The following is a 25,999-nucleotide window of genomic DNA, read 5'->3' as shown; positions in this document are numbered from 1 at the left end:
AGACCCTGGCGGCTCTGGTCAGCACTGCTGACCGGCCGTTAAAAGTCCAATCTGCGGTGTAGTGGGGCTAAGGCAGGTTCCCTGCAGCTCCCGGAAGCAGCGGCATGTCCCTTCTCCAGCTCTTAAGCGTAGGGGCAGCCAGGAGGGTCTGCACATTGCCCCTGTCTCTAGTGCCAGCTCTGCAGCTCCCATTGGCTGGGAACTGCGGACAATGGGAGCTGCGGGGGGCAGTGCCTGTGGATGGGGCAGCGTGCAGAGCTGCTTGGCCGTGCCTCTGCCTAGGAGCCGGAGCGGGGACATGCTGCTGCTGTTTCCAGGAGCTTCCTCAGGTAAGTGCGGCGCAGAGCCTGCACCCCTGACCCTCTCCCACGCCCCAACCCTCTGCCCTGAGCCCCATTCCTCTCTATGAAATCCTCAGTCCCAGCCCAGAGCCCCCTGCTCCAGCCCTGGTCCCCCTTCTGCCCTCCAAACCGTTTGGTCCCAGACTGGAGCCTGCACCCCAAACCCCTCATCCCTAGCCCCACCCCAGAGCCCACACCCCCAGCCAGAGCCCTGATCCCCCTGCCCAGCCCTAGTCCCCCTCCTGCCCTCCGAACTCCTCAGTCCCAGCCCAGAGCCCCCTCCTGCACCCCAGAGCCCTCACCCCCTTCCGCATCCCAGCTCACTGCCTCAGCCCGGATCCCCCTTCTGCACCCTGAACTCCTCCTTTCTGACCCCACCCTGGAGCCCACAACCCCTCCTGGAGCCCTCCCTGCCCCCCACTCCAACCCCCAGAGCCAGCCTGGTGAAAATGAGCAAGTGAGTGAGGGTGGGGAGAGGGATGGGGGGATGGAGTGAGCAGGGGCAGGGCCTTGGAGAAGGGGCAGGGGCGCAGCAAGGGCGTTTGGTTTTGTGCGAGTAGAAAGTTGGCAACCCTACTTGCCTTGCTCTGCACAGGGCAGGCAGGAGAGGCGGAGGAGATGGATTAGCGCCTTGCCATGCTCAACAGTGACCCCTGCGGCCACTTTAAGGATCTGCATCAATAGTCTCGAAAGGGTATCCTGACTAGACCTTGGCCACAATGCAGAGCCTCAAAGATGGACAGCTGCGAAACACGGGGGATCCCCAGAGGGGAACAGAGAGGGCCTGCTGCTTCCCGCAGAGGGGATGGCAGGGAAGGTAAAAGCAGCTGACAAACAAATAGCGGGATGATGACACAGGAACAATCTCCCTTGTCTCTCCCCCCCACCATCCTGTGGCTCCTCTATTGTGATTCATTTCCTGTGGCTGATCCCAAAATAGGAGTCGCAGGTGGCATTGATCCAGCCACTGTGCGTGCTCCATCCTCCAGTGTTTGGAACTGCGCTCCCTTGAAATCTCTTCCCTGTCTGACCTCCGTGCTACCACCTTGGATGCCCGCTGAATCCCGGTCCTCCTGAGGCCCTGGTAGCTGTGTTTTGGGCATGTGGGCCTTCTCTCTGGCTTGCCCAAGACCTTGTATAGCTCCATTAAATATGTTTGTTCCCCATCTTTGTCGCACTGTCTTTCCAGAGGAAGCTGGATTTGTGCCGTTACCAGTGCTTAATTTGTGCCGGAGCTGAGGCCCAGCACCTCTGGGCTTGGCAGTTCGTAGCCCCAGCACCTCTGGGCTTGCCATGTCAGTTATGAAAGTAAAAAAATTGCTTAAATACCTGCACCTAATTGCTTGAGCCCTGGCACTTCTTTCATTACAAATTAAGCACTGGCCATTAGGAATAACTTCTTCCTGGTAGGGGAGGTGATCTTATTGTTTCAGCTTTCTGGGTGACTCTGTGTCGCTGGCTCTGCAGGTTATTTTGCTGCTCGAAGGGGGAGGGTGGGGAGGGCTGGGGCCGTGTGTTGGGCCTGTTGCCTTTTTCTGCAGAATGATCTGACTCTCGCTCTCTGTTCCTTGAACAGAAGTGTGTCCTCCCCACTGTGTAGACGGCTCTCAGGTTAGCATCGCTTCGGGGCTGGTGCTGAAGGACGCCTGCGAACAAGACACACTGGCTTCCTTTCTGGGTTCCTGGCAGACATGAACTGTCTTTGCACATCACTGTTCTGTGGGCGTCCATGCCTGGTCTCCCCCAGACCAACAGAGTCTCCTTGCTGGTAGTGTCATCAGACTCAGCAGGAAAACGATACCAAACTGTGTCCTGGCAGTTCCCGCTTGTGCTGTTCACGACGCCCACTTGGGCCATCTGTCTCTCTAGGGTTGCCACAGAGTCTAGTGTCTTCCCCCTTGGGGATCTCCTGGGTTTCAGTGGGAGGTCTGATTCATCGCACTGTGACTTTGCATGGCCTGAAGGACAAATACTGAATGCCAGCTTTTTTTTTTTTTTTCTTTTTGGCTGAGGCACGTAGGTTGTTCCTGGAGTAACTGCATGGGCAGTTGTAGGCCCAAGCCCTTCCTTGTGTGGGACTGACATTGACCTAGGCGGGAGTGTGGTACATGGCTGGCTTGCTGATGCCAAGCCTACCTGTTGGTACATGCTCTTGACTCGTAGGCCCAAGCCTTCCCAACTCATTTCACTGGGCTGTTTCCGCCAACTCTCAGCCACTCTAGTCCTTAGTCTCTGTTAAGCACTAGGCCACTGCCTCATCAGAATCGGAAGGCATGGTGATCCAGACCGACTGAAGCCACCATAACCTGCCCATCTGTATCATTACCCTGATAGCCCCATGCGATGAAATTTAATAGTGTACGGTTATGCACTTAGGGGATAACAACAAGAATTTTTGCTATAACCGTGGGACTTATCAGTTGGAAATGGCAGAGGAGGAGAAAGACCTGAGTGTGTTGGTCAATCACAGGGTGACTGTGAGCCACCTGTGTGACACGTTTGCGAAAAAGGCTAAGGCAGTCCTGGGGTGCATCAGGTGAGGTATTCCAGTGGAGATAGGGAAGCATTAATACCTTTGTACAAGGCACTGGTGCGACCTCATTTGGAATGCTGTGTGCAGTTCTGGTCTCCCCTGTTTAAGAAGGATGAATTCATACTGGACAGGTACAGAGAAGGGATACTAGGATGATCTGAGGTTTGGAGAACCTACCATATGAAAGGAGACTTAAATAGCTTGGCTTGTTTAGTCTAACAAAACGAAGGCTGGAGGGAGATATGATTGTTCTCTATAAACACATGAGAGAGATAAACACCAGGGAGGGAGAGGAGTTAAAATTAAGGGCCAATGTTGGCACAGAAAAGAACAAATGAGTATAAATTGGCCATCAACAAGTTGAGGCTTGAAATTAGATGAAGGTTTCTAACCGTCAGAGGAGTGAAGTTCTGGAACAGCCTTCCAAGGGGAGTAGTGGGGGCAAAAAACCCTAACATAAGAACAGCCATATTGGGTCAAACCAAAGGTGCGTCTAGCCCAGTATCCTGTCTTCCGACAGTGGCCAATGCCAGGTGCCCCAGAGGGAATGAACAGAACAGGTAATTATCAAGTGATCCATCCGCTGTCGCCCATTCCCAGCTTCTGGCAAACAGAGGCGAGGGACACCATCCCTGCCCATCTTGGCTAATAGCTGTTGATGGACCTATCCTCCATGAACTTATTTAGTTCTTTTTTGAACCCTGTAATAGTCTTGGCTTTCACAACATACTCTGGCAAGGAGTTCCACAGGTTGATTGTGCGTTATCTGGAGAAATATTTCCTTTTGTTTGTTTTAAACCTGCTGCCTATTAATTTCATTTGGTGAGCCCTAGTTCTCATAACACAAGGAGTAAATAACTTCCTTATCTACTTTCTCCACACCAGTCATGATTTTATAGACCTCTACAATATCCCCCCTTAATCATCTTTTTTCCAAGCTGAAAAGTCCAAGTCTTATTAATCTCTCTTCATACTGAAGCTGTTCCATACCCCTAATAATTTTTGTTGCCCTTTTCTGAACCTTTTCCAATTCCAATGTATCTTTTCTTGAGATGGGGGGACCACATCTGCACGCAGTATTCAAGATGTGGGCGTACCATGGATTTATATAGGGGCAATACGATATTTTCTGTCTTATTATCTATCCCTTTCTTAATGATTCCCAACATTCTGTTAGCTTTTTTGACTGCCACTGCACACTGAGTGGATGTTTTCAGAGAACTATCCACAGTAACTCCATGATCTCTGTCTTGAGTGGCAACAGCTAATTTAGATCCCATCATTTTACATGTAAAATTCTTTCAAGACTGATAAGTTTATGGAGGGGATGGTATGTTGAGGTTGTCTACAATGGCTCATCTGTGATTGCTGTTAGCAAATATCTCCAATGCCCAGACATGAGACACTATTCAAGGAGGACTCCGAGTTATTATAGAGAATTCTTTCCCAGGTGTCTGGCTGGTGGGTCTCACCCACTGCTCCAAGACTAGCTGCCATATTTGGGGTTGGGAAGGAATTTTCCTACAGGTCAGATTGACAGAGACCTGGGGGTTATTCACCTTCTTCTGCAGTCTGGGGCAAGGGTCACTTGCTGGTTTGAATTTGAGTAAATGGTGGATTCTCTGTAGCTTGAAGTCTTTAAATTATGTTGTGAGGATGTCAGTAACGCAGCCAGAGGTTATGGGCCTGTTACAGGAGTGGGTGGGTGAGGTTCTGTGGTCTGCGATGTGCAGGAGATCAGACTAGATGATTGTGATGTTCCCTTCTGGCCTTCAAGTCTCTGAGTAGCTCCAGGTAATTCAAATCTAGGGAACAATACAGACTCCTGTAATGGCCCCTTCAGTACTGCATATCCCGTTTCGAGCTTTAGGGGCTCACTGCACTGTGTGGGCATGAAAGCTTATATGGCTAAGGATCTCCTCTTTAATCTACCCTGAGGACACTCCTCGGATTCCTGCCAGGCAGGGCTAGATGCCCATCTGTTCTGTGTTTGATGGTTGATGCCAGCTTGGGGTATTTTGGATGGTTACTTCTCCTTGCTCCCCTGCGGAAACATTCTGCTTTCTGGACAGAGCATTGCGGTTTGGGGATTGGGTTCTTCAGTCCATGAAAGCAGAGTTGCTAACTGTGTGTGTTCCCCTCCTTCCTCTGCTGAGCTAGGATTTCAGCTAAGGATTTGAAAAACATGCTGTCCCAGGTCAACTACCGAGTCCCAAACATGCGGTTCCTGCGGGAGAGATTAACGGTGAGTGCTCAGGCTTTACCCTGACCGGTCACAATCCCTCTCCCCATCCCCACTCTAAACCCAAGGATCCAGAGGCTGGTGTGTAGCGAGGCGATAAAGGGTCTGTTGCCTTGCTAGGCACCTGTCTTTGGACCCACGGCAGCCTTTTGCCTGGTTTTAAACCAGTCCCACCTGTGACTATAAAGCTGTGCATGTCTGAGTGCCAGGCTTCCCAGCCCGTTCTTACCCTCTTGCAGTGAATGAAATGGTGCCAAATCCCCGTTCATGCCACTCCCTGGCCTCTATGTGGCCAGCTTGATTTTCTGTCCCATCCTCCTTATGCCCCTCCTCACCAGCTGGTGTTTATGGCTTTCTGACCTTTCCCATGTTTTTGTTGTCCCTGCTCCCCGAGATGCTCCCATGCTCAGAGGTGGGGGTGCATATACCCATGCCGCCTGTCGCACATCCTGTCCTGGCTGAACCAAGCACTGAACCGAGGAGAAGAGAAGTTCAGCCCAGCAGGCTGCTGCCTGACCCTGCAGCCTTGTGCAAACACTGAGCTGATCCGGCAGCTGGCTGCGTCAGGTCACCATAGAACCAGGGATGGCCGGGTCGTGGGCAACTCGCAAACATGCTGCCTCAGTGAGGGCAGGGCAATGATCATCTGGAATGATGGAGCTTTATCCACTCCTGTGCAATGGTCACTGAGCCCCTGCAGGCTCCGCCACCCATGCGATTGGCAGGCAGTTCTAAACGATGCCACCTGAGGATCTCGAAAGACATGTGAAATTTGTTACACCTCACAAGACCACTGTGAAATAAGCGCGCATGAACCCCATTTTTTAGATAGAGAGCTGGGGCATGGAGAGGTGAAAGTGACTTACCTGCAGCTGCAAGAAGTCGGTGGCAGAGACAGGGAATAGAACCCAGGAGTTCTGCGATCTCAGCCCCCTACCCTAGTCACAAGATTCTCCTGCTCTTTAGTGCATGGCTGGTGTGTGAAGACTCTATTTGTTTCTCACTCACCAGGGCCTGGCTGGGGTTTGAATTTCCTGTGAAGACTGCTGCTTCCCTCCCTGTAGCCTCCTGCCCGGAAGCAGCAGTGCGGAATAGGTTGCTTTTACTGCACAGAACTCTTTGCTTTGCAGATCTCCCGGCACCCACAGGGAGCAGAATATGTCTGAGTTTCCTCCTGCTCCAGCTTGTAAGCTGTGGGGGAGGGTGTAAGCTTGGAGGCAGAGTGTCTGGCATGCTGCTACAGTGGCAGGCATATTCTGCATCAGTCAGAGTTCACACCCTTTGCCTTCTGCAGGCAGAGGTATCGGTGAGACCCAGCCTTAGTGATTCTTGCCAGCAGAAACCCAGATCTGGGTGATAGGTTTCTGAAACATGTTTCTAGACCCTGTGTGGTGCTGCGGTGGCCCTCCTGGTTGCAGCGTATGCACAAAAGGGCAGCGGGCATGGTTGGGCAAAATGTTCACCTTGCCCTCCCTGCAGGGACCACTTGCCCCTGCAGCAAGCCCCAGTGATGGGAGGGCTGTCCAGGCCAAGAAGAGCATGGTGTCGCATGTGATCACAGCTGCTGTCCTATTTCTGCTCCTCTTGGCTGCAGGATGTGGAGCAGAGGAATGGGGATATAACGTACAGCCAGTTCGCCCAGCTTTACCGAAGCCTGATGTACGACGCCCAGAAAACGGTGAGATGGCTCAAGTTCTCTGTGCTGGGGGTGCCCGGGAGGGGCAGAAACTTGCCAGCCGTGAGAGGAGATGGTTTGGAGTGACTTGGTAAAGGGAGTGATTGGCGTTTCTGGTACTTCACATACATACATGAACTCGTCTGCCCAGGACGTGTCTGTCCTGCATGCTTCCACCCTTTTCTCCCTCTCTCCTTCACTATGGGAGCATTCCTTGCCTTGCATCTTTCTCCTTCCCCGGCCACTGATACAGCCGCCTGAGTGGGGCAAGGGAATGTTTCCGTTCCAGTGCCGAACTACCCTGCGGATGTTCCCCTTATTATGGCTGCAGGATTCATGCGTTTGCACTTCTGCTCCCTCCTCCCTATCATTTTTAACACGTTGCCCCTCTAGCCCAGGGGCGGGCAAACTTTTTGGCCTGAGGGCTGCATCAGATTTTGGAAATTGTATGGAGGGCCGGTTAGGGGAGGGGGTCATGGCCTGGCCCCCACCTCCTATCTGTCCCTCCTGCCCCATCCAACCCTCCCTGTTCCCTGACAGCCCCCCCGGGACCCCTGCCCCATTCACTCCTCCCCATCCAACCCCCACTGTTCCCTGACAGCCCCCCCTCCCCCAGGACACCTGCCCCATCCAACCCCCCTTGACCGGCCCTGGACCCCCGCCCCTAACTGCCCCCCGCCACCCCATCCAACCCCTCCTCTCATTCCTGACTGCCCCCCCGGGACCCCTGCCCCATCCAACCACCCCTTCTCCCTGTCCCCTGACTGCCACCAGGACCCCTGCCCCTGCCTGCCCCTTGCTGCCCCATCCAACCCCCCCTCCTTCCTGACTGCCCCCCTGGGACCCCTGCCCCCATTCAACCCCCTGTTCCTGCCCCGAAACCCTATCTACACCCCCACCCTCTGACCACCACCCCGAACTCCCCTGCCCTCGATCCACCCCCCCCCCCCGCTCCCTGCCCCCTCACCGCGCTTGGCCATTCCGGCGGCGGTACAGCCCCCGCACAGCTCAGGGCACCGGGGCAGGCCGGGCTCTGCAGCTGCGCTGCCCCAGGAGCTTGCAGCCCCGCCGCCCGGAGCACTGCGTCGGTGGTGGAGCGAGGGGCCGGAGGACAGCCTCCCGGGGCAGGAGCTCAGGGGCCGGGCAGGAGGGTCTCGTGGGCCGGATGTGGCCCTCGGGGCCATACTTTGCCCACCTCTGCTCTAGCCCCTCTGGCCAACGTTCCCCTGTGCTTTGTGTACGCTAGCCACATCATGAGGCTGGTTGCAACTATCAGAGCGCCCCTGGAGGTTGGGATTCCGGCCCATTTCAGTGCACAGGTTGGGGTCGGGGGAGAGCAACGTCAGTAGGGAAGGGAAAGAAGGCACATTTGGAGGTTAGCTGGCAGTGACTCCCCCCCACTTCACGCTGTGCGAGTGATTACCATGGATTGCCAGACAGTTGGCAAATCTGGAATCAGTGAATCAAATGTTTCACGGCGTAGCCTTCACCTGCTGCACATCCGGATTATTCCCTTGAGGCTGTTAAGCGAAGTGATGTGCCCAGAGCTCTGGGATTTGTCTTTTTTGGAGGTTCTATCATCCTCCAACCATGTTTTTTCTCCCATTCAAATACGAATGGGACGATCAGACCCATCCTTGGCCCTTCCAAAGCTCAGAGGCTGATAACTTATCACTTCAGTGTGATTACCTTGTAGGTTCCTGTTCTCTCTCCTGCTGATGAGATCAGAGCATTGTGGGCTAGTCTGTGGGCCTTAGCTGTGTCGGAAGGACGTTTAACAAAGCTGGGCAGATCCTGGTGAGAGACTGGGTCCAGCGGCTGCACTTAATCATTGCACTTGGTTCCAGAGGTGGGATGGAGCAAGGAAGACCATTGTTCAGCTATACATCTAAGATGGAGGGGCAGTGTATGAGAGGCCCTCACACCTGGGGTGTCCTTGGCGGCCTGGTACAGCAATGCATTTGTGTGTCTGCCTCAGTTTCCCCTAGTGGGCTTCAGTGAGTCCAGTGAAGCTCATGTATGTTGAGCAGTGCCCTGTCAGGGGTGTAGTTTATTTAACTCAAAGGTGGCACGTTATACAAATAGGCCCCCACCCCAGCTTTTCTAGCTGGAGGGGAGAGGGGCTGAGTTAATCATGATCCATCAACCCACTTATGTCCAGCTCCCTTACCAGCAAGGTCCCATTGGCCTCAGAGCTTCTTCTGGAGCCAGGGCCTCTCATCATCAGCTGGAGAAGGGTGTCTCCTCTTGGGTCGGGGTCCCCACAGAGATCAAACTGGGATTACCCTTCCTTGGAACAGCCTGTAATCCCTAAGATCTAGGACTTCTGTTGCTCACTGGTGAAGTGCTTCCATGGGCAGGTTCCGCCAACACACGGCATTCGTAGCACTTCCCTTTCGGAGCCTCTCCCACCTAGCATCATGATTCCTTTCCCGGTGAGCCTCCTCCCCAGGCTCCCCGGAGAAGCTCTCCCCTTGGGAGCTTTCCTTCTGTATTGTGGAGAATTGTTCCTCTCCCCAGGAGCCCCTGGTCTCTAGCTCACCTTGACTGGGAGAAGCTGCCATTTATCAGGCCCAGGCACTTTCCTGTCTAAGTAATTGCCTCCCCGTTTCTCAGTGAGTTAATTAATCCCAGGTGAACCTGAATTGCCTCCTTGTCCTTTATCAGAGGGGTAGCCGTGTTAGTCTGGATCTGTAAAAGTGGCAAAGAGTCCTGTGGCACCTTCTAGACTAACAGCATTGGAGTATAAGCTTTTGTGGGTGAATACCCACTTCGTCGGATGCATGTAGGCTCCTTGTCCTTGTGGAGCCTGTCAAAGGTAGGCTGAGCCCCTGCCCTCTTACTCCAGTCATCAACACGCAGCGGGGCTGGTTCCCCACCAATTTGCCCCTTGTGTTTCAGGCCTGGATCAAAGAGAATGTAAAATGCTCCTAAACCCAAATTTTCCACTGACTCACTTTGTACTGGTGTAAATGATGGCACAAGGCGCAGGACAGCAGTGAACAAGCCCAGTTACTCTGTGCTAATGGTGAGATTGTCCCGGGAACTTTGGGATGTCTGCCTAATTGACAGGGGCGTGCGCCTAGTACAGGAGGGAGCCTGTATGTGCAGAAGGAGAGACAGACCTTTTCACCTTGAGTAGCTCTGCTTAGCGCAGGCTTTCCTCTGAAGCACCGTGGACCCGAATTCAACTGGTGAAGGTCAGCAAAGGATCCCAGGTTCCAGGGCCATGCACGTACCCACAGTATTAGCCCTGCTGCATTTGAGGTCTAGTCTTGTAAAGAAGTTGACGTGTGTGTTTCTTCTGTTGCAGATGGAGCTCCCGTTCCTGGAAAGGTAAATGCCTCTCTCACTTTGGGCATGGGGGGTGGAAGGCTATTTCCTTACACTTTCAGTGTGCATGGGTGTTGGCAGTTGTGTGGGAGCATGAGCCGTCCTGTGCGCACCTTGCTCATCAGAGAGGATTCTGCTCATGCTTACGCATGTTCTAAACCAGCATCTCTGTTGTGGAACCACTGGGGTCAGGAGGTGAGTATTGGAGACTCTCGCCTCTAGCTCACCAGAGACAATCCAGCCCAGGTCACTAGCAACCAAAAGTTGTCACCCTCTGACGGCTGTTTGTTTGGTCTGTGTGAACTAAGTTTGGTCTTGATCCAGTTCCTAGGGGACAACTGCCCACATCTCAAAAGCTGTCCCCACAATTGATGCTAACCAGCTGCAATGTTGACAGTCTCATCAGAGAGGCCAAGGACTGTGTGGGCCATTGGTAAGGCCCTTTGTTTTCAGTTTTTATTTTATTTAATTTTTCCTGGGAATTTGTCAGTGTTTATTACCACAACAACTAAAACAGGTGAAAATCAGTGCAAAAAACTGTCAATTTTTCTGGGTAAATATCAGGGTTTATTTTGGTGGATGGAAGGACTGGGGGAAGAAATATTCAGTAGATTAATGCTTTGATGAGTGGAATTCAATGTGGTTTGCTGCAGAACTAAAACAGAACTCAAAACACAATGCCACCTCTGTGTTTAAGAAAACAATATCTCTCTAATCCCCAAATAGAACTTTTCCTTTGAATGACCAGTTTACTGTTGTAGACTTAGAACTATTAGCCTATAAATATTTACACTTAATAATTGGGCCTCACCATTTGCAGCATAAACACTCAACTTCGTCCTTTTCTCCTGGTTTTGTTTTTTTTAACTTTTGAATACTTCCTTGTGTTCTGACACGTAGTCTGAGACAGATTTTCATTTTCCAGAGACAGATTTTCATTTTCCTCACATTTTAGCGTGTCAAAACTTTAAACCGTTATCTGCTAACAGCTTGAAATGTGTACGTGGTGGGCGTGAGATTCATCGGCACGTTCAGACTGGCACACACTTCAGAGCTTGCATGCCTGCCTGTTTGTTGAGTGTGTGTATCTTCTAGACTAATACACAGCCTTACTTCAACAGGCAGCTTTGCATCATACACACAGACTAATGTATTATTGTAATACCTATAGTTCATGTAATGTATTGTATTTTCCTAATAAAACACGTTATTTTATGTATATTTGGACGATACAAAAGTAGGGTGAAAATCAGAAAAAAATGAATAATACTTTTTGTAAAACCCGGGAATTTTTCGGTCAAAATCGGTTTAAACTGAAAACGAAGGGGCTTAGCCATTGGTAACTAAAGCCCCTCTGACCCTTAGAGGTCATCCCATCCAGATGGTGCTCGAGGTACATTGGCAAACCATGCCCTCACTTGCCCATGTGCTGTGGCTAAGCAGAAGTTCAATGCAATTGTGGAAGCTGGAGGTGGAAAAACCTACCAGCTCAGTGAGTCACTGTCCTAGAAGCCAGTGCAGGATTTCTAGCGTCTTGTCTAGTCTAGTTCTGCTAGTCCTACGTACTGTCCTGATGCCTCTAGTATGTTTCACTCAGAGGAAGTTCTTGACAGTGAGCCAACATTTTTCTTGACTTTATCACATCACCCCTCGTTCTGCCCCCCGCCTCTCTAACAGTTCCTCTCCCTCCTTGATGTTTATATCCTTCATCTGTTTGTAGGCTGTTACCATGCCTTGTCCTTAGTTATCCCTTAGCCGTGCTCTTTTAATCTTTTCTTACAAGTCAAGCCCGCTAGCTCCTTGATTAATTTTGTTGCTCTTCTCTGGCCTGCCACTCTCTTGGTGCTGTATTGCTTGTAACATGGTGCCCCAGGCAAATGCAGTGTCCAGGCGCAGGTGGCTCAAGCTGGGGAGAGGAGCGCTTGTCTCTTTGTTTCCTGACATGATTCTGTTGTGTGTGTGCACCACAAAAGTTTCTCTCTTCTTGGTGCTGGGGTGGCAGTGGGGTTTGCTGTGTTGCTCTCTGCGGGATGTTGTGTGTTACTTGCATGTGCCATCCTGATCTATAATGGCTTCCCGCCTCTGATGGATCCCAGAGACCATTCAGCAAAGCAATGAGATCACTGATTATGGATTCTCTCTGTGTCCTTCCCCCCCAGGTGTGGGGAGAGACTTGAGCACTCCAAGGTGTCCCTGCTGGAGTTCCAGAAGTTCTTACTGGAGTATCAGATGGTGAGCTCCCCAAAGGTCAAGCAAGAGAGGAGAAAGGGGACTCCACTCTCCCCTGATACGGGCAATCTATAGGGAGCCAGTGTCCAAAGGATGACTCTGATCTGGTAGTGCTGAGTGGTCGGGTAATGGCGCGCTCTGCCACTGAGGCTTCTGGGAGCACAATGCTTCCTGTCAGGAACGGCAGGCTGATTAAGGAAGAGCACTGACCATCTTAAGAAGGCATCTCATCTGGCCATCCTGGTCTGGGAACAGGGGAAAGTAGTGGGGGCAGATCCTAGTCAAATACTTGGGGAACATGGAGGTTCCGTAATGGAGGTGGGGTGGGGAGAAGAGAGTTTGGTCTGGTCCCTTAGATCATGACTGTTAGATCAGTCCAAAGGGTTAAGGTAGCAGAAGCAGTGCTTGTCTCTGCCTGTCTGCTCAGGAGAGTGGTTGTGACGGCCAGCAGAGTCTGACAGACGATTGATTTTTATCGCTGACTTTTCTTTTTAAAGTGCATCTTCTAAAGCAGAAAGCTAACGCATGTGCTGTGTATTTTGCAGACTGTGCAGCCTCTCTCTATTTAGGTTCATAAGTGGCACCCACCACTGTACTATTGCCCTCATTAATGCAATCGTGCAAATTAGACTTCATGCTCAGGGGCCCTGGCAATTAGAGCACACACTGGAGAACCTAGCTGACTGCAGTAGCCATGTACCGGCATTGTTGATGCAGGTTGTAACTCCAGTGAGAATACTGAATATTTCATAGCATGGAGCTCCCCCCTTGCAGCAACCCCGTGTGTGCCTTCCTGGCTGACCTAATGAAAGATGCTGATGTGCCAGGAGAGAAACTGACAAAAAGGAGCCAGGTTGGCTTCTGTTGCCTGGCACCTCCCTCCACAACCTGGGTCTGTCTGGGTGGGGAGCGTTTTTCAGTAGCAGAGGACAGCATGAGCAGAGAGGAATATATCTGAAATCATAAAAATCATAAGATCTAATTAACAATGGGCAGAGTTACTTGGGTTGAGTTCGCTATTAGTTTACTTGATTCGTATTAACAATTCAATTCCCAGTCCTGGATCCTTTTCCTTTGAGACCCCTTTTTAATTTAAATCAGCAAATTAAATGAACTCAATGTGCTTTTTAAATGGAAGCTTCTGAAAATGTTCATTTCACACAAAGCAAAACTGTTCCTCCCCGTCCCTGTGTTTGCAGGAACTCTGGGCTACAGACACCCTCCAGGTTCAGGAGTTCATGTTTAACTTTCTGAGAGACCCACTGAGAGAGATTGAAGAGCCTTATTTCTCTCTGGATGAGGTGAGGCTCCGAGGAAGCTATTGGTATTAAAAATGGGGTTGAGGGGGACTCAGAATAAGGTATGGGGCAGCTCAGTCAGTTGATCTAGTGTTCTTCATAGGGAGTGTGCCCTAACCTTTATCATGTGTAATGCTGCTTGAAGGGTCTGAGTTTCTCTTACATAGCACTGCTGTATGTGGTCATCCCGATGAATAGTTAGCACTCGATTGTCACCATGTTGCATGAGAGAATTTAAATGCCCCAGTTCCCTGTGATTGGGACCAAACAATGGGCATTTGAACTCCCCACCAGAATGCTCCATGGGGCTCTGTCTGGTTGTGTTGACCTTGCAAGGTTAGGAAGACCCCTTGGGGTAGAGAATTATTTGTTTAATTGAATTATTTGGTGATTATTAATAATAATCATGCCACATAATATAGTCTATTAGTTGACAGAGATTAAATAAGGTGTCATGTCCCTTGCTGTGTGTAGATATGTTTAAAGTCCCGCAGCACTGAGACCTTAAACAATCAACTCCCATCCCCGTCTGCCCATTAATTTCACTGGGGTTAGACCAGGCCCTTTATCACTTTGCTGCCACTGGAGTCAATGGGCAGACTGCCATTGGCTTCACTGGGGCCAGGTATGGCCTGCACTGCATTGGGAACTGTCCCGGCCCTTGTGACTGCGTGGGCTGAGGGTGGGGATGATCTGGTTTGCGTCTGCATCTGCGTCAGTTACAAGCCATGAAGTAAAATCCTCATTGTCCTTTGACGTCTTTTTGTTCCTTCTTGGGCAGATTCTCACCTTCCTCTTCTCCAAAGAGAACAGCATCTGGAACTCGCAGCTGGACGCAGTGTGCGCAGAGAACATGAACAACCCCCTCTCCCATTACTGGATCTCCTCCTCACATAACACGTAAGGACGGGGGAGAGGTGTCTCTCCCCAGCCCTCATGCGTCCATCCTTGCAGGCCTCCCGCTCCATTACGCAGTACTGAAATTCTCCCTTTTGTGCCAACTCCTGTGGCATGACGATTCCCTGGGTGTTTCAGTCTGTGGCCCTGTTCATCAGAGACACCTCCCCAATACTCCAGGCCTCCCCACTGCTAGATTCCGGTGGTGTTTCGTTCTGTGCATGGGCAGGAGCACCTCTGCGCTGGCTGCAGTCTGAGAGCATGGGCTGTCGTCCTATTGCTTTATTTACCATCCGCATTATCGACCTCCCCCGCCTCTCCAATGGGTTATAAGAAAAAGCCTGCAAGGGTGAGATCGACTGCTTGAAATGCTGCTGTGTGGAAAACCCTCTTAGAACCATGGAAACGGAACGTCCTCCTGCTGGCAAATGCTGATGGTGCTTTGTGTGGCTCACGGAGCGGAAGGCAGCTTGGGTTTGCTTCCCCATCTGTTCAGTCACAGGTGCCATCAGCAGGAAAGGGCACAGCTCTGCAGATTGAGTTTGCAGCCCAGCGGGACTGAGGGTGGGTAGATTGGAACCATTCCTGTGGGTAGCACGAGAGACGGGATGGGTAGAAGAGGAGGACAGTGTCTCTGTCGTATTCTAGCAGCACAAAGCCAGGTTGTGGCTTGACACCGGTCCTGCTCACTCCCGTGATGTCCCATGCAGAGCTCTCCGTGTTCTCTTCCGTGGTGAATTACTTTATTTTGATGGCGTGTTTCTTTTGCGTGGAAGGTACCTGACGGGGGATCAGTTCTCCAGTGAGTCCTCCTTGGAAGCCTACGCGCGCTGCCTGCGTATGGGATGCCGCTGCATTGAGTGTGAGTACCTAGCAGGGGCTGGCTCCTGTTTTTCAGCACTGGCCATGAATTTTGTGCTGCCCTCATCTGAGGCCCTTGGTTCTTTTTGTGAAATGGGGCCTGCTGTGCTGCGAGTGAGCCAGCGCCTTTAGAAAGTGTGTGCCCTCGGGGCTGTCCCGTGGGCCGTTTTTGGCAGGCATGGCCCCATCTTTCTATTCTGCTCTATGCCATGCCTGGCCTGTGGGTCGCAGCCCACCCCTCTTTCCTGGGACCAAATAGCAACAGTGGGGATAGAGCTACCACCCACCTGAACCTTGTCCTAATGCCACAGCCTGGCACTCTGGGGCAGATTTTTAAAGGCATATAGGCTCCTAACTCCCTTTGGCAGTCAGTGGGAGTTAGGCACCTCCCTGCCTTTACCAGTCTGGCCTGCCATCTCTTCACATGCTTATGCTGTATTCCAGAAGGCAGCCTGCTGCAGTGGTTAGAACAGGGGAGTGGGAGGCAGAGTTCATTTTAAAAAACCCAATTGTATTTTCACAACAAATGTTAACGAAGCTGTTTCTTTTGGAATTTGTCACAGAAAATTCCGCATTTTTCTTTTAATTGAAATTTTTTTTCTCAATGAAACTGTTTTCAGTGAGGATCTTGATTGTCAGCAAATCGAACATTTAGTGAAAATTACATTTGTTTTTATAGAATATATTTTGATTTCAACCAAACCATTTTTAACTCAAAGATCTTCAGTCGAAAAATTTCAAGCAGCTCCATCAGGTGACCTGAAGTCTAATCTCCCTCCGACACTGACTGGCTGTGTGAGTGGGGGCAAGTCACATCATGGCTCCATGCCTCAGTTTCCCCATCTGTAAGATAAAGAGATTCACTTTCTTGGTTGTTAGGAGACTCAGTCCATGGAAGTAGATAGAGAGCTATGAGATCTTTGCATGGAAGGTGCCACTGAAATGCTGTTAGCACTATTATTGTCCTGGCATGCTGCATTTTGACACTCTTGCAATACCCGGCATAATGCTATGGTTGCATGTGCCCTCGCACTGAAAGGGTTAAGGAGATTTTGTTTGTTGAACCGTCTTGTACTTGTTAAAGTCATTGTTTTCTCAGAAAGATCCTTGATTTTCACCTCTCTCCTTTTCCCATCCAACATTGATTCCCCTGCAGAGCTAGCTTGGTTTGACCCGTTTTGCGCTGACGTCTTGTTTGCATCACTGAGTTTGGTTAAGTTTCCCATTGGGTTCTGTTTTAGTGGATTGCTGGGATGGCCCTGATGGGATGCCCGTGATTTACCATGGACACACCTTAACCACCAAAATCAAATTCTCTGACGTCTTGATGACCATCAAGGAACATGCCTTCATGACCTCTGAGTAAGTAGAACAGGTGTACAAAAGGCAGAATCTTCATGGGTCTGATCCTGATTCAACTAGGGTGAAACTCATGTTTGTGCAAAGGACACACCTGAAGCCTCCAAGCAGGGTTAAGTGAGCGTGAAGTGACCCATGCAGGCCTTTTGCTCCTCCTTCCCCCCCACCCCCCCAATGTGTTTAATTTGTTAGGTGCTGGGGCTCAAGCAATTTTTTTACTTTCATAACTGATGTGCCAAGCCTAGAGATGCTAAGGCTCAGCCCTGGCAAGCCCTGGCACAAATTAAGCACTGTTGCCCCCACTGCACAGGGGTGATTTCACCCGTAAAGAATGTCCTCATTTGGTCAACGTCTTGGGAGTTCTGTCCCTGGCTCTCTCATGGGATCACTTTGTGATGCTGAGCATGGTATTTATGCCTCAATTTTCAAATGTCAGTTAACTTTGGGTGCCCAACTGGAGACACTTTTGGTCCAGGTACTCAGAGGAGCTGTGAGCCCCCAGCTCTGGCTGAAGTCCGTAGGATTTATAAGTGCTTGGCATGCTCTAAATCTGGCGGGGGAGTGTTAACTGAGCACCTAGAATTAGTAACACTTCTGAAAATGTAGGGCCTAACTTCTCTCTAGGTTTGAACTTGCTGACTCTACTTGATAAGTCTGACTAGTGTCCTTGCTGATAAACAGGGCTCCTAGAAATCCATTTGCCATGGAAAAACACAGAAAAGCACAGAATTTGCGTTTTTACAGAGACTCTTTTTAGTTTTTTCATTTTGTGAAAGAGTAAAAACATATATTAACCATTGACTAAATCAGGGTCTCAAGCATGCGGCCCGCCAAGTAGCCCACCCCCAGCCTACCTCCAGGCCAGGGGTGGGCAAACTAGAGCCCACGGGCCGCATCCGGCCCATGGGATTGCCCCCTGTGGCCCTGCAAGCCCCACGCCGCTCCCGGAAGTGGCCAGCACAACTATGTCCCTGCGGCCCGGGGAGGGATGGGGGGCAGAAGGCTTCATGCGTTGCCATGGCTTCCAGGCACTGCCCCCTGCATCTCCCATTGGCTGGGAACGGGGAACCGTGGCCAATGGGAGCTTTGGGGGAGGTACCTGGAGGAGCGGCAACACAGCACACAGAGCCCTGTGCCCTTCCCGCCCCTGCCGGGCTGCAGGGATATGGTTCCAGCCCCTTCCTGGAGCGGAGCGGCGCAGGGGCCAGGGCAGGCAGGGAGCCTGCCCTGGCCCTGGTGTGCGCTGGTGCCACCGCAGAGTCTGAACCCCTCCTGCACCCCAACCCCATGCTCTGAGCCCTCTCCTGCACCCTGCACCCCTCCTGCACCCCACACCCCAACCCCCTGCCGCACCCTGCACCCCTCCTGCACCCTCCTGCATGCACCCTCCTGCATGTAGCAAGGCTGTAGATTACATTAGAAGGCAGACAGTTGTAGAGCACCTGGAAAGCAGGAAACATAAACTGAATGAAAAGAAATGAAAACAAGATGCTGAAAGAGCAGGGCCACTAATAGCAGTAAAGAAACAATGCACTGTGTCTGGATCGTTGTATTAATTGTATTTTATTATAATGATTGATGGCACTGGTAGACTTCGAACTTGCTTAAAAGTTGTAAACATATCAATAAAATGTTGTGTTCAACTGATACCTATGTATATTGTGGCTAAGGAAACTAAAGTTTAGAGTTACATTTTTAATTGTGGAAAAATGCGGAGTTTTATGGTTTTTATTGGAGAATTTTGTTTTTTTATCACTGAAAACTAGGATCCCTGCAGATGAATGTGTCCACTGTGCAGGGACTAAATGTAATTTCTCTGGTAGCCTGGGATTTTCTGGGACAAGTGATGCTTATAACCTTAGTTAGTGTCCTCTGATGTTGCAGCCAAGGGCTTATTTTCCCCTTTGTACTCATCATGTACAACTTTTTTCCGTGATGGTTTTTATGTGACCCTCGTGCACACATGGACCGTACACCAATGATCAGACACTGAAGTTCTTCTTGCTAAACTGGTACAGCAACAACTCTGACTATGGGCTCCTGTCCTACCAATGGCACAGATGTGATTGTTTCTCCACAAGAGGGCCATGGTCAGCAGGAGGCACCAAAGTGTCTGCTTGTGTTGTGTATTATAAATACATTCACCATATTTGTAGTCTGTTTGGTTCCTACATGAAAGTCATTGTCCTTCTCTGTGTTGGTGGGGAGGAAAATTTTTGTTAGCTTAAACTCAACTGGGCGGCATCCTGCAGTTTTTTGGGAGGTGTCTCTGTTCCCGCTCTCAGCCCAGTCCTGAATTGCAGCGTACAGACGGACTCTACTGGGCCAAGGGGCAGAAAACTTCTGTTCATCTTGGTGGGGATTAGAGTGAAATCTATAATGTCCAGGGGATGAAAAGGAAGCTGAAACCAGACTGTGTGGAGAGTAACTTGTAGAGTTGTCTAGTTGGCAACTGGGAAATTCCTGCAAGTTGGTGCTAGTAGTTAATGCATGCAGTTACAGAATGTTGACTGTCCCCTAGTCACCACTCTGTTATTTAACCCCTTTGTTCCCTCCTGCTTTTCCACCTACCAGATATCCCGTCATCCTGTCCATTGAAGATCATTGCAGTATTGCACAGCAGAGGAACATGGCTCAGAATTTTAAGAAGGTTTTTGGGGACATGCTCTTGACCAAGCCGGTGGATATATCTGCTGACGGGCTCCCCTCTCCGAACCAGCTGAAGAGGAAGATTCTCATTAAGGTAAAATTTCCCTTGTGGCTGGTATCTCAAATGCAAAGGAAAGTAGGGGGTGGAGGTGGGATCAAAGGCACGCTTACCTAGGCATTGGAAGGGCTCATCAGTGATTTGAACCTTAAAGGGACAGTGCATGTTGATTTTATTTGGGCCCATTTCCCGAGAAGGTTGGATTAGATTGGATCTTTTCTAGCGCCTCTAGGAAAAACCAATCTGGATCCAGATACTAATTTCCCCAAAGTTCAGGGTGCTTTGGATTCAGGAGTTTTTTTCCCCCCTTGTCTCCAATGATCTGGTATTTGTACCGTGGGTCTCCTTGATCTGCTTCACTGTCTGGTTACCATGGCACCTTGCGCTGGCAGAGAATGCTTTCTACTCCGCTGGAAATGCAGGATGCTCTAAGGTGGGGAGGGGGCATGAAACTGAAAACTAAACAGAATTGGGGAGAGCCTCTAACTCCTCTATCTTATTGCCCCCTGGAGGCCACCCGGGAAATGGATAGAGATTGTTGTTTTTAAATATCCTGTGGGACTGAATTAGGGAATTCAGATCCCTGCTCTGAAATTCAAGCAACCTCCAGACAGAATCTCCTTCTGTAGTTTTTTGGAGTCATTTCTTTAGAACCTCAGTGGTTTAATTCTAACCCACTGGTGAGTGTGTGTTACAGATCTCCCGGGGTGCAAAGCCACAGAGGAATCTACAGAGCTTTAGAACTGGCTGTGGCCAGCTCATGTTTTAAGGTCTGGAGGGTCTCTGGTTCAATCCCTGGCATGTTGGCCAAGATGGTACTGTCACATAATCTCTATAATAAATTCTAAAGGACTCTTCCCAGAGCCACCATACATCTGGTAGGGACTGAGATTGGAAACTCTTAGGGACAAGGCCTGGTTTTGCTATGTGTTTGTGGAGCCCCTAGCATAATGGAGTTCTGGTCTATGACTGAGTCTCCTTGGCACCACCGCAGTACAAAGTGCCCAGTGGGGTTTTTGACATCACTGAATTTCTTGACCCTTCTCTGCAGCGTGGAGGGAGATCTTTTATCCATAATTATGATCTAGAGCAGGGGTGAGCAAACTTTTTGGCCCAAGGGCCACATCGGCATTGCGAAACTGTATGGCGGGCTGGGTAGGGAAGCCTGTGCCCCGCCAAAGAGCCTGGTTCCCGCCCCCCCCAGAACCTCCGAGCCATCCAACGCTCCTTGTCCCCTGACCACGCCCTCCCGGGACCCCAGCCCCTAACCACCCCGGGGACCCCACCCCTTATCCAACCGCCCCGACCCCTGACTGCCCTGACCCCTATCCACACCCCCGCCCCTAACTGCCCCCCAGGACCCCACCCCCTATCCAACCCCCACTGCTCCCTGTTCCCTGACTGCCCTGAACCCTATCCACACCCCCACCCCTATCCAATGCCTCCTCTCCCCTGACTGCCCCCCTTCCCAGAACCTCCCCCATCCAACCGCCCCCTGCTCCCTGTCCCCTGACTGCCCCCCAGGACCCGTTGCCCCTTATCATTACCCCCCCCCCCCTTACCATGCTGCTCAGAGCAGCAAAGCCTCGTCACCTGGCCAGAGCCAGCCATGCTGCCTGGCAGGAGCAGTGAGCCAGAGCGCTGGTGTCGCGTCACGCTGAGGCTGCAGGGGAGGGGGACAGTGTGGGAGGGGCCGGGAGCTCAGGGGCTAGGCAGGACGGTCCTGCAGGCCGGATGTGGCCCACGGGCCATAGTTTTCCCACCTCTGATCTAGAGGGTACCCCTGGCAATAGAGCTGAAGAACATTAAGGTCGCTCAGATCGGGGCATAAACAGGTGAACATGGTCTCTTCTGGGGCCGCTGCTTCCTCTAGGGTATTTGATCCGAGTGTCTCATTCTGCAGCACAAGAAGCTGGCGGAGGGTAGTGCTTATGAAGAGTTGCCAACATCTGTAATGTATTCGGAGAACGATATCAGCAACTCCATAAAGAACGGGATCCTCTACCTGGAAGATCCCATCAATCATGTATGTTTCTTTCTGCGGCTGCCACCTCATCCACTTCCTTCAGGTTACTTAGAGATTGTTTGCTGGGGATGATTCAGCCAACCTGAGCTTGTAAACTAACAATAACTCTGCTGGGAAAATCATTAGCATGTGCATGGTAGGGAACCATCCTGCCTGGGAAGGGGGATGTGAAAATTACTTAGGGGTTTTCTCACTCCTCTGATTATGTGACACTGAATGTGCCTCATTTAATAGATCAGGTTCCATTACTGCAGTGAGTTATAAATTAAGTCCAGAATTTTCAGACCTGGGTGCATCTAAATCCATATTCAGGAACCTGACTAAACAGCCTGATTCTTATGGGTCTGAGCACTTCTGTTGTTTCAGTTTTACTGTGTGCTTTTGACGGCCTTTTCTCCAGTCAGTTTCCCTGTTTTTTTGTATAGATCTTTCACACGCATGTTTTGAAAAGGAGGGAAGTGCAAGGGTGAAACAACAGGAATTGCCTGGGTGACTCCGGGTCTAGTGTGGAACCTGAATCTACTCTGAACGTTGGTTTTTTAACTAGATTTCCAGTTGACCGTATCCCGTTAAAGTGTGCTGGGGAGTTCTCAGTCTGATCCCGCATGAGCATCAGTTTGCATCACCAAGCTACCCACGCGTTGATGCTGTTGTTGCTCAAGAGTATCTCTTGAGCTGAATTAGCAGGGTGTAGTTGAGCTGGTGGTGTCTTGGAAGCTTGTCTGGCTTGTACCTTTTATCAGTGCCATTGATCATTGTCTTACATGAGCCTTAAAATTCACCAATCACCTTCCCTCGCTACCCCCCAACCCCACCAACCACAGGGCTGAAAATCCATCCAAAGGTATAAGGTCTGCTGGGTGCTGTTTGGATGAATTCCCTGTACAGATCTTTCTCTTTCCCTACAGGAATGGAATCCGCACTACTTTGTCCTGACCAGCAGCAAGATCTATTACTCTGAGGAGACAACCGGCCACCAGGGAAATGAGGATGAAGAGGAACCAAAGGAGGTGAGGGAGATGCTTTCAAAGGGGTTGCCTATGCTCAGAGCCCCTTGAAAACCTCCATTTCATGGACTGCCCAGAAGTCGTGAAATTAGCCCAATACCGTGACTTTTCCGGCAGCAGGGAAGTGGAAGCGGAAGCAGGCAGCCACACAGCCCGGTCTCGTGCTCGGTGCGGCGCGTAGTGGCAGCGTCATGTCGGAGTAGCTGTGCAAGGGAGGACTCAGCGGTTGGTTTCACGAGAGGCACAGTTGCCAGTGCAACCACCGCCGCTTGGCACACAAGCAGCCGTGGCCTCGGCAGGCATCCACACGTGCCGATCTCACGCTCGGTGCAGCTCGTAGCCTTCGTTCCACGCTGCAGCAGTGCAGGCTACTGTGCCTCGGAAAAACCCAGCCCTGGAGCCCGCCCACGCCGACACTGCTGCTCCAACATGACACTGCCCCGTGCTCTGAACAACACCAAGCAAGAGATCAGATGCCCGCTTCTGCATCCCCACTGTTGGAAATATCGCAGCAGTGCGGGGGCGACTCAGGGGCTGTGCAAGTTCTGTGAAATTGACTGCTTTACCCATGATGCTACCATGAATTTCTCCCCTCCCTCCCCCCCCCCCCCCAAAAAAAAGTCCTTGATTTTCTCAGGGCCTTGCGTATACTAAGTGGCCTGATTGTCTGAGAAGCTGATCTGAGCATTGATTTCAGCAGTGCTCAGAACCTCTGAAAATCAGGCTATTGCTTTACCCCTCTGTGCCTCAGTTTCCCTATCTGTACAATGGGGTTAATGACGTTTATGCAACCCTGGGGATGGTCTAGGCCCTGGGACATTCTATGCTGAACAGTAATGGATGTAAATAACTGGAGTCCCAAGGGATTTATTTTAGTAGGAAGGGGAAGGGAGTTCAAACACTCATGGTCCATAGCTGAAGGCCCTCTGCCTCTGAGAACAGCAGGCCCCTTCCACAGTGGGCTCAGCTGAAGTGCTGGTGCTCAGTGAAGTGGGAGATGTATCTCTGCCCCCTGCCAGGTGAGCAACAGCACTGAACTTCACTCTACTGAGAAGTGGTTTCATGGCAAGCTGGGGGCCGGGCGTGATGGGCGCCACATAGCAGAGAGGCTGCTGATGGAGTACTGCATAGAGACAGGTGCCCCTGACGGGTCTTTCCTAGTACGAGAGAGTGAAACCTTCGTAGGAGACTACACCCTCTCTTTCTGGTAAGGATTTGCAGCCCCTTTCACCAGCTCTGAAGTAGCCTTAATCCGTGATCCCTTATCAGTACCTCTAACTTCTGTGTCAAGATTCCTGGGTTCAATTCCTTCTCTGCCACTGATGTGCAGTGTAACCTGAAGCAAGTTACTTGACTTCTCAGGGCCTCAGTTTCTCTACCTGGGATGCAAAAATGGAAATCCAGAGTAGAACTTGTGGTTATTTTGTCTCTGTATTTGGCACTGGTACAACTCCTTCTGGAATACTGTGTCCATTCTGGTGTCCACAATTCAAGAAGGATGTTGATAAATTGGAGAGGGTTCAGAAAAGAGCCCTGAGAATTATTAGAGGATTCGAAAACATGCCTTATAGTGAGCGACTCCAGGAGCTCAATCTGCTTACCTTGACAAGGAAGGTTAAGAGGTGACTTGATCACAGTCTTGAAGTACCTACTTGGGGAGCAGGCATTTAATAATGGATTCTCCAGTCTAGCAGAGGAAGGTCTAACACGATCCACTATCTGGAAGTTGAAGCTAGACAAATTCAGACTGGAAATAAGGTGTAAGTTTTTAACAGTGAGAGTAACTAACCACTTGAAACAGTTTACCAAGGGTGGTGGTAGATTCTCCATCACTGGCAATTTTTAAATCAAACTGGACGTTTTTCTGAAAGATCTGCACTAGGAATTATGGTGAGGCAGATCTTTGGCCTGTGCGATACATAAATTACAATTATGAATAACGTGCCCTAGAAGATGATCCTTCCTAACTCAGGTAGTAAGCCATCGGCTTATGTCTTTAAGCATGTTGGATTTCCTCTTCCGTGTGCTGCTGACCTCTTTGGTATGGGTGTACATTGATCACGCCTTTGTCCTGTTTAATGTAATCCCTGGACCAAGGGGGGCCATGCATCCTAGATTTCTTTACTGCTGGTGTCCAGTTTAGCTGGGCCATAGCCTTACAGAAATGACCAGCTAGCGATTAGCTTGAGCCAGTCACATGATGGCATCTTGCCCAATCAGTTTGCATTAGGGAATGGCTCTCTCCCTGTCTGCCCAGAGTCCTCACTCAGGTTGGATGCTGGGGCAGGCAGTCAAGAGCAAGCGTCTCTCTCTCTCCTTGTTCTGACCCAGGCGCAATGGGAAAGTGCAGCATTGCCGCATCCATTCCCGGCAGGATGCCGGCAGCCCCAAGTTCTTCCTGACCGACAACCTGGTGTTCGACAGCCTCTATGACCTCATCACCCATTACCAGCAGGTGCCTCTGAGGTGCAACGAGTTCGAGATGAAGCTGACTGAGCCGGTGCCGCAGACCAACGCCCACGAGAGCAAAGAGTGAGCGCAGCAGGGCTGGGGGAGTTCCTAACCACGTGGCTGCCCAGTGATCTCCTAGCGCGCTCCCCTCTCCACTTCACTTTGGCCCTGTTGTGCCCCCCCCCGGTGCTGGAGCATGAGGCAGTGCTCTGCGTGGTATCTGCAGCCTGCTCTCCTGCCCTTCTGACCCTGAGCCATGTGGCATTTGCGGGTAGAGGGCAGGGATGATGCTTTGTAGGATGCCTCCCGCTTGCCACGGTTACCGGACCGATCTGTCCTACTTCTGTGCTCCTTTCATCCCCAGGCTGTCTCTGTTGAGGGGGTGAGATGGCCCTTGATCACTACAGATACTGTCCCTCTCTCCACCTCCTGTCCGTGTCACGCGCTCCCACGTGAACAGAGAAACCGCCACCAGTGGATTTGGTTACATTGCGTCATGAGAGGGACCTCGCCCTAGATTGATTCTGGGGCTCAGTCGGATGTGTCTGGGACACGAGCACTCACTCACGTCATGGTGTCTTTACCCAAAGGTGGTACCACGCCAACCTCACCCGGGCCCAGGCCGAGCACATGCTGATGAGGGTGTCACGGGACGGAGCCTTCCTAGTGCGCAAGAGGAGCGAGCCCAACTCCTATGCGATCTCGTTCCGGTAAGCTCCCGGGCTGGAAAGTGGGCGTGCGCATCTGTGCACTCGTGGATGCGTCCGTCCGTCTGTCTCATGGGGAAGGTTTTGTTTATGCCCTGGCCTTCAGCACTCAGGTCTGATGCTGCTACGAGAGGGTTGTGTTGCTTTGGGTTTGGCTTGGGAATCTCCACCGCGACGCATTGTTTGCTCTCTCAAGCGCCTTCACTTTTCCTCTGTGTGGCCCCTTCCTTGCGCCCCTCCCTCGGTGTGTCACTGTGTGTGGGGGAAATCCTCGCCCGCTCGTGCTTAGCGCACTATAAACCCCTTTAAATTGCCGGCGAGTTTGCATTAAGG

The 25,999-nt window shown here is 51.0% G+C and overlaps 1 protein-coding gene across 6 annotated transcripts in view; it reads left to right on the top strand.

The window, feature by feature from the left end:
* PLCG1 (phospholipase C gamma 1) overlaps positions 1-25,999 on the top strand; it is a 95,727-nt gene that overhangs the window by 50,009 nt on the left and 19,719 nt on the right. For all 6 annotated transcript variants that reach the window (XM_084646304.1, XM_084646303.1, XM_084646307.1 and 3 more), the window contains 14 exons: positions 5,035-5,119; positions 6,711-6,794; positions 10,105-10,127; positions 12,284-12,356; positions 13,553-13,654; positions 14,433-14,551; positions 15,325-15,410; positions 16,651-16,771; positions 19,343-19,511; positions 21,379-21,501; positions 22,410-22,511; positions 23,528-23,715; positions 24,840-25,040; positions 25,550-25,669. In XM_084646304.1, coding sequence (XP_084502430.1) covers positions 5,035-5,119; positions 6,711-6,794; positions 10,105-10,127; positions 12,284-12,356; positions 13,553-13,654; positions 14,433-14,551; positions 15,325-15,410; positions 16,651-16,771; positions 19,343-19,511; positions 21,379-21,501; positions 22,410-22,511; positions 23,528-23,715; positions 24,840-25,040; positions 25,550-25,669 — 1,596 coding nt within the window. The remainder of the gene's footprint in view (positions 1-5,034; positions 5,120-6,710; positions 6,795-10,104; positions 10,128-12,283; positions 12,357-13,552; positions 13,655-14,432; positions 14,552-15,324; positions 15,411-16,650; positions 16,772-19,342; positions 19,512-21,378; positions 21,502-22,409; positions 22,512-23,527; positions 23,716-24,839; positions 25,041-25,549; positions 25,670-25,999) is intronic.

This window comes from Lepidochelys olivacea (genome assembly GCF_965140295.1).
Source record: "Lepidochelys olivacea isolate rLepOli2 genome assembly, chromosome: 13".
NCBI lineage: Eukaryota > Metazoa > Chordata > Testudines > Cheloniidae > Lepidochelys > Lepidochelys olivacea.
This window is presented reverse-complemented; position numbering and strand designations above follow the sequence as displayed.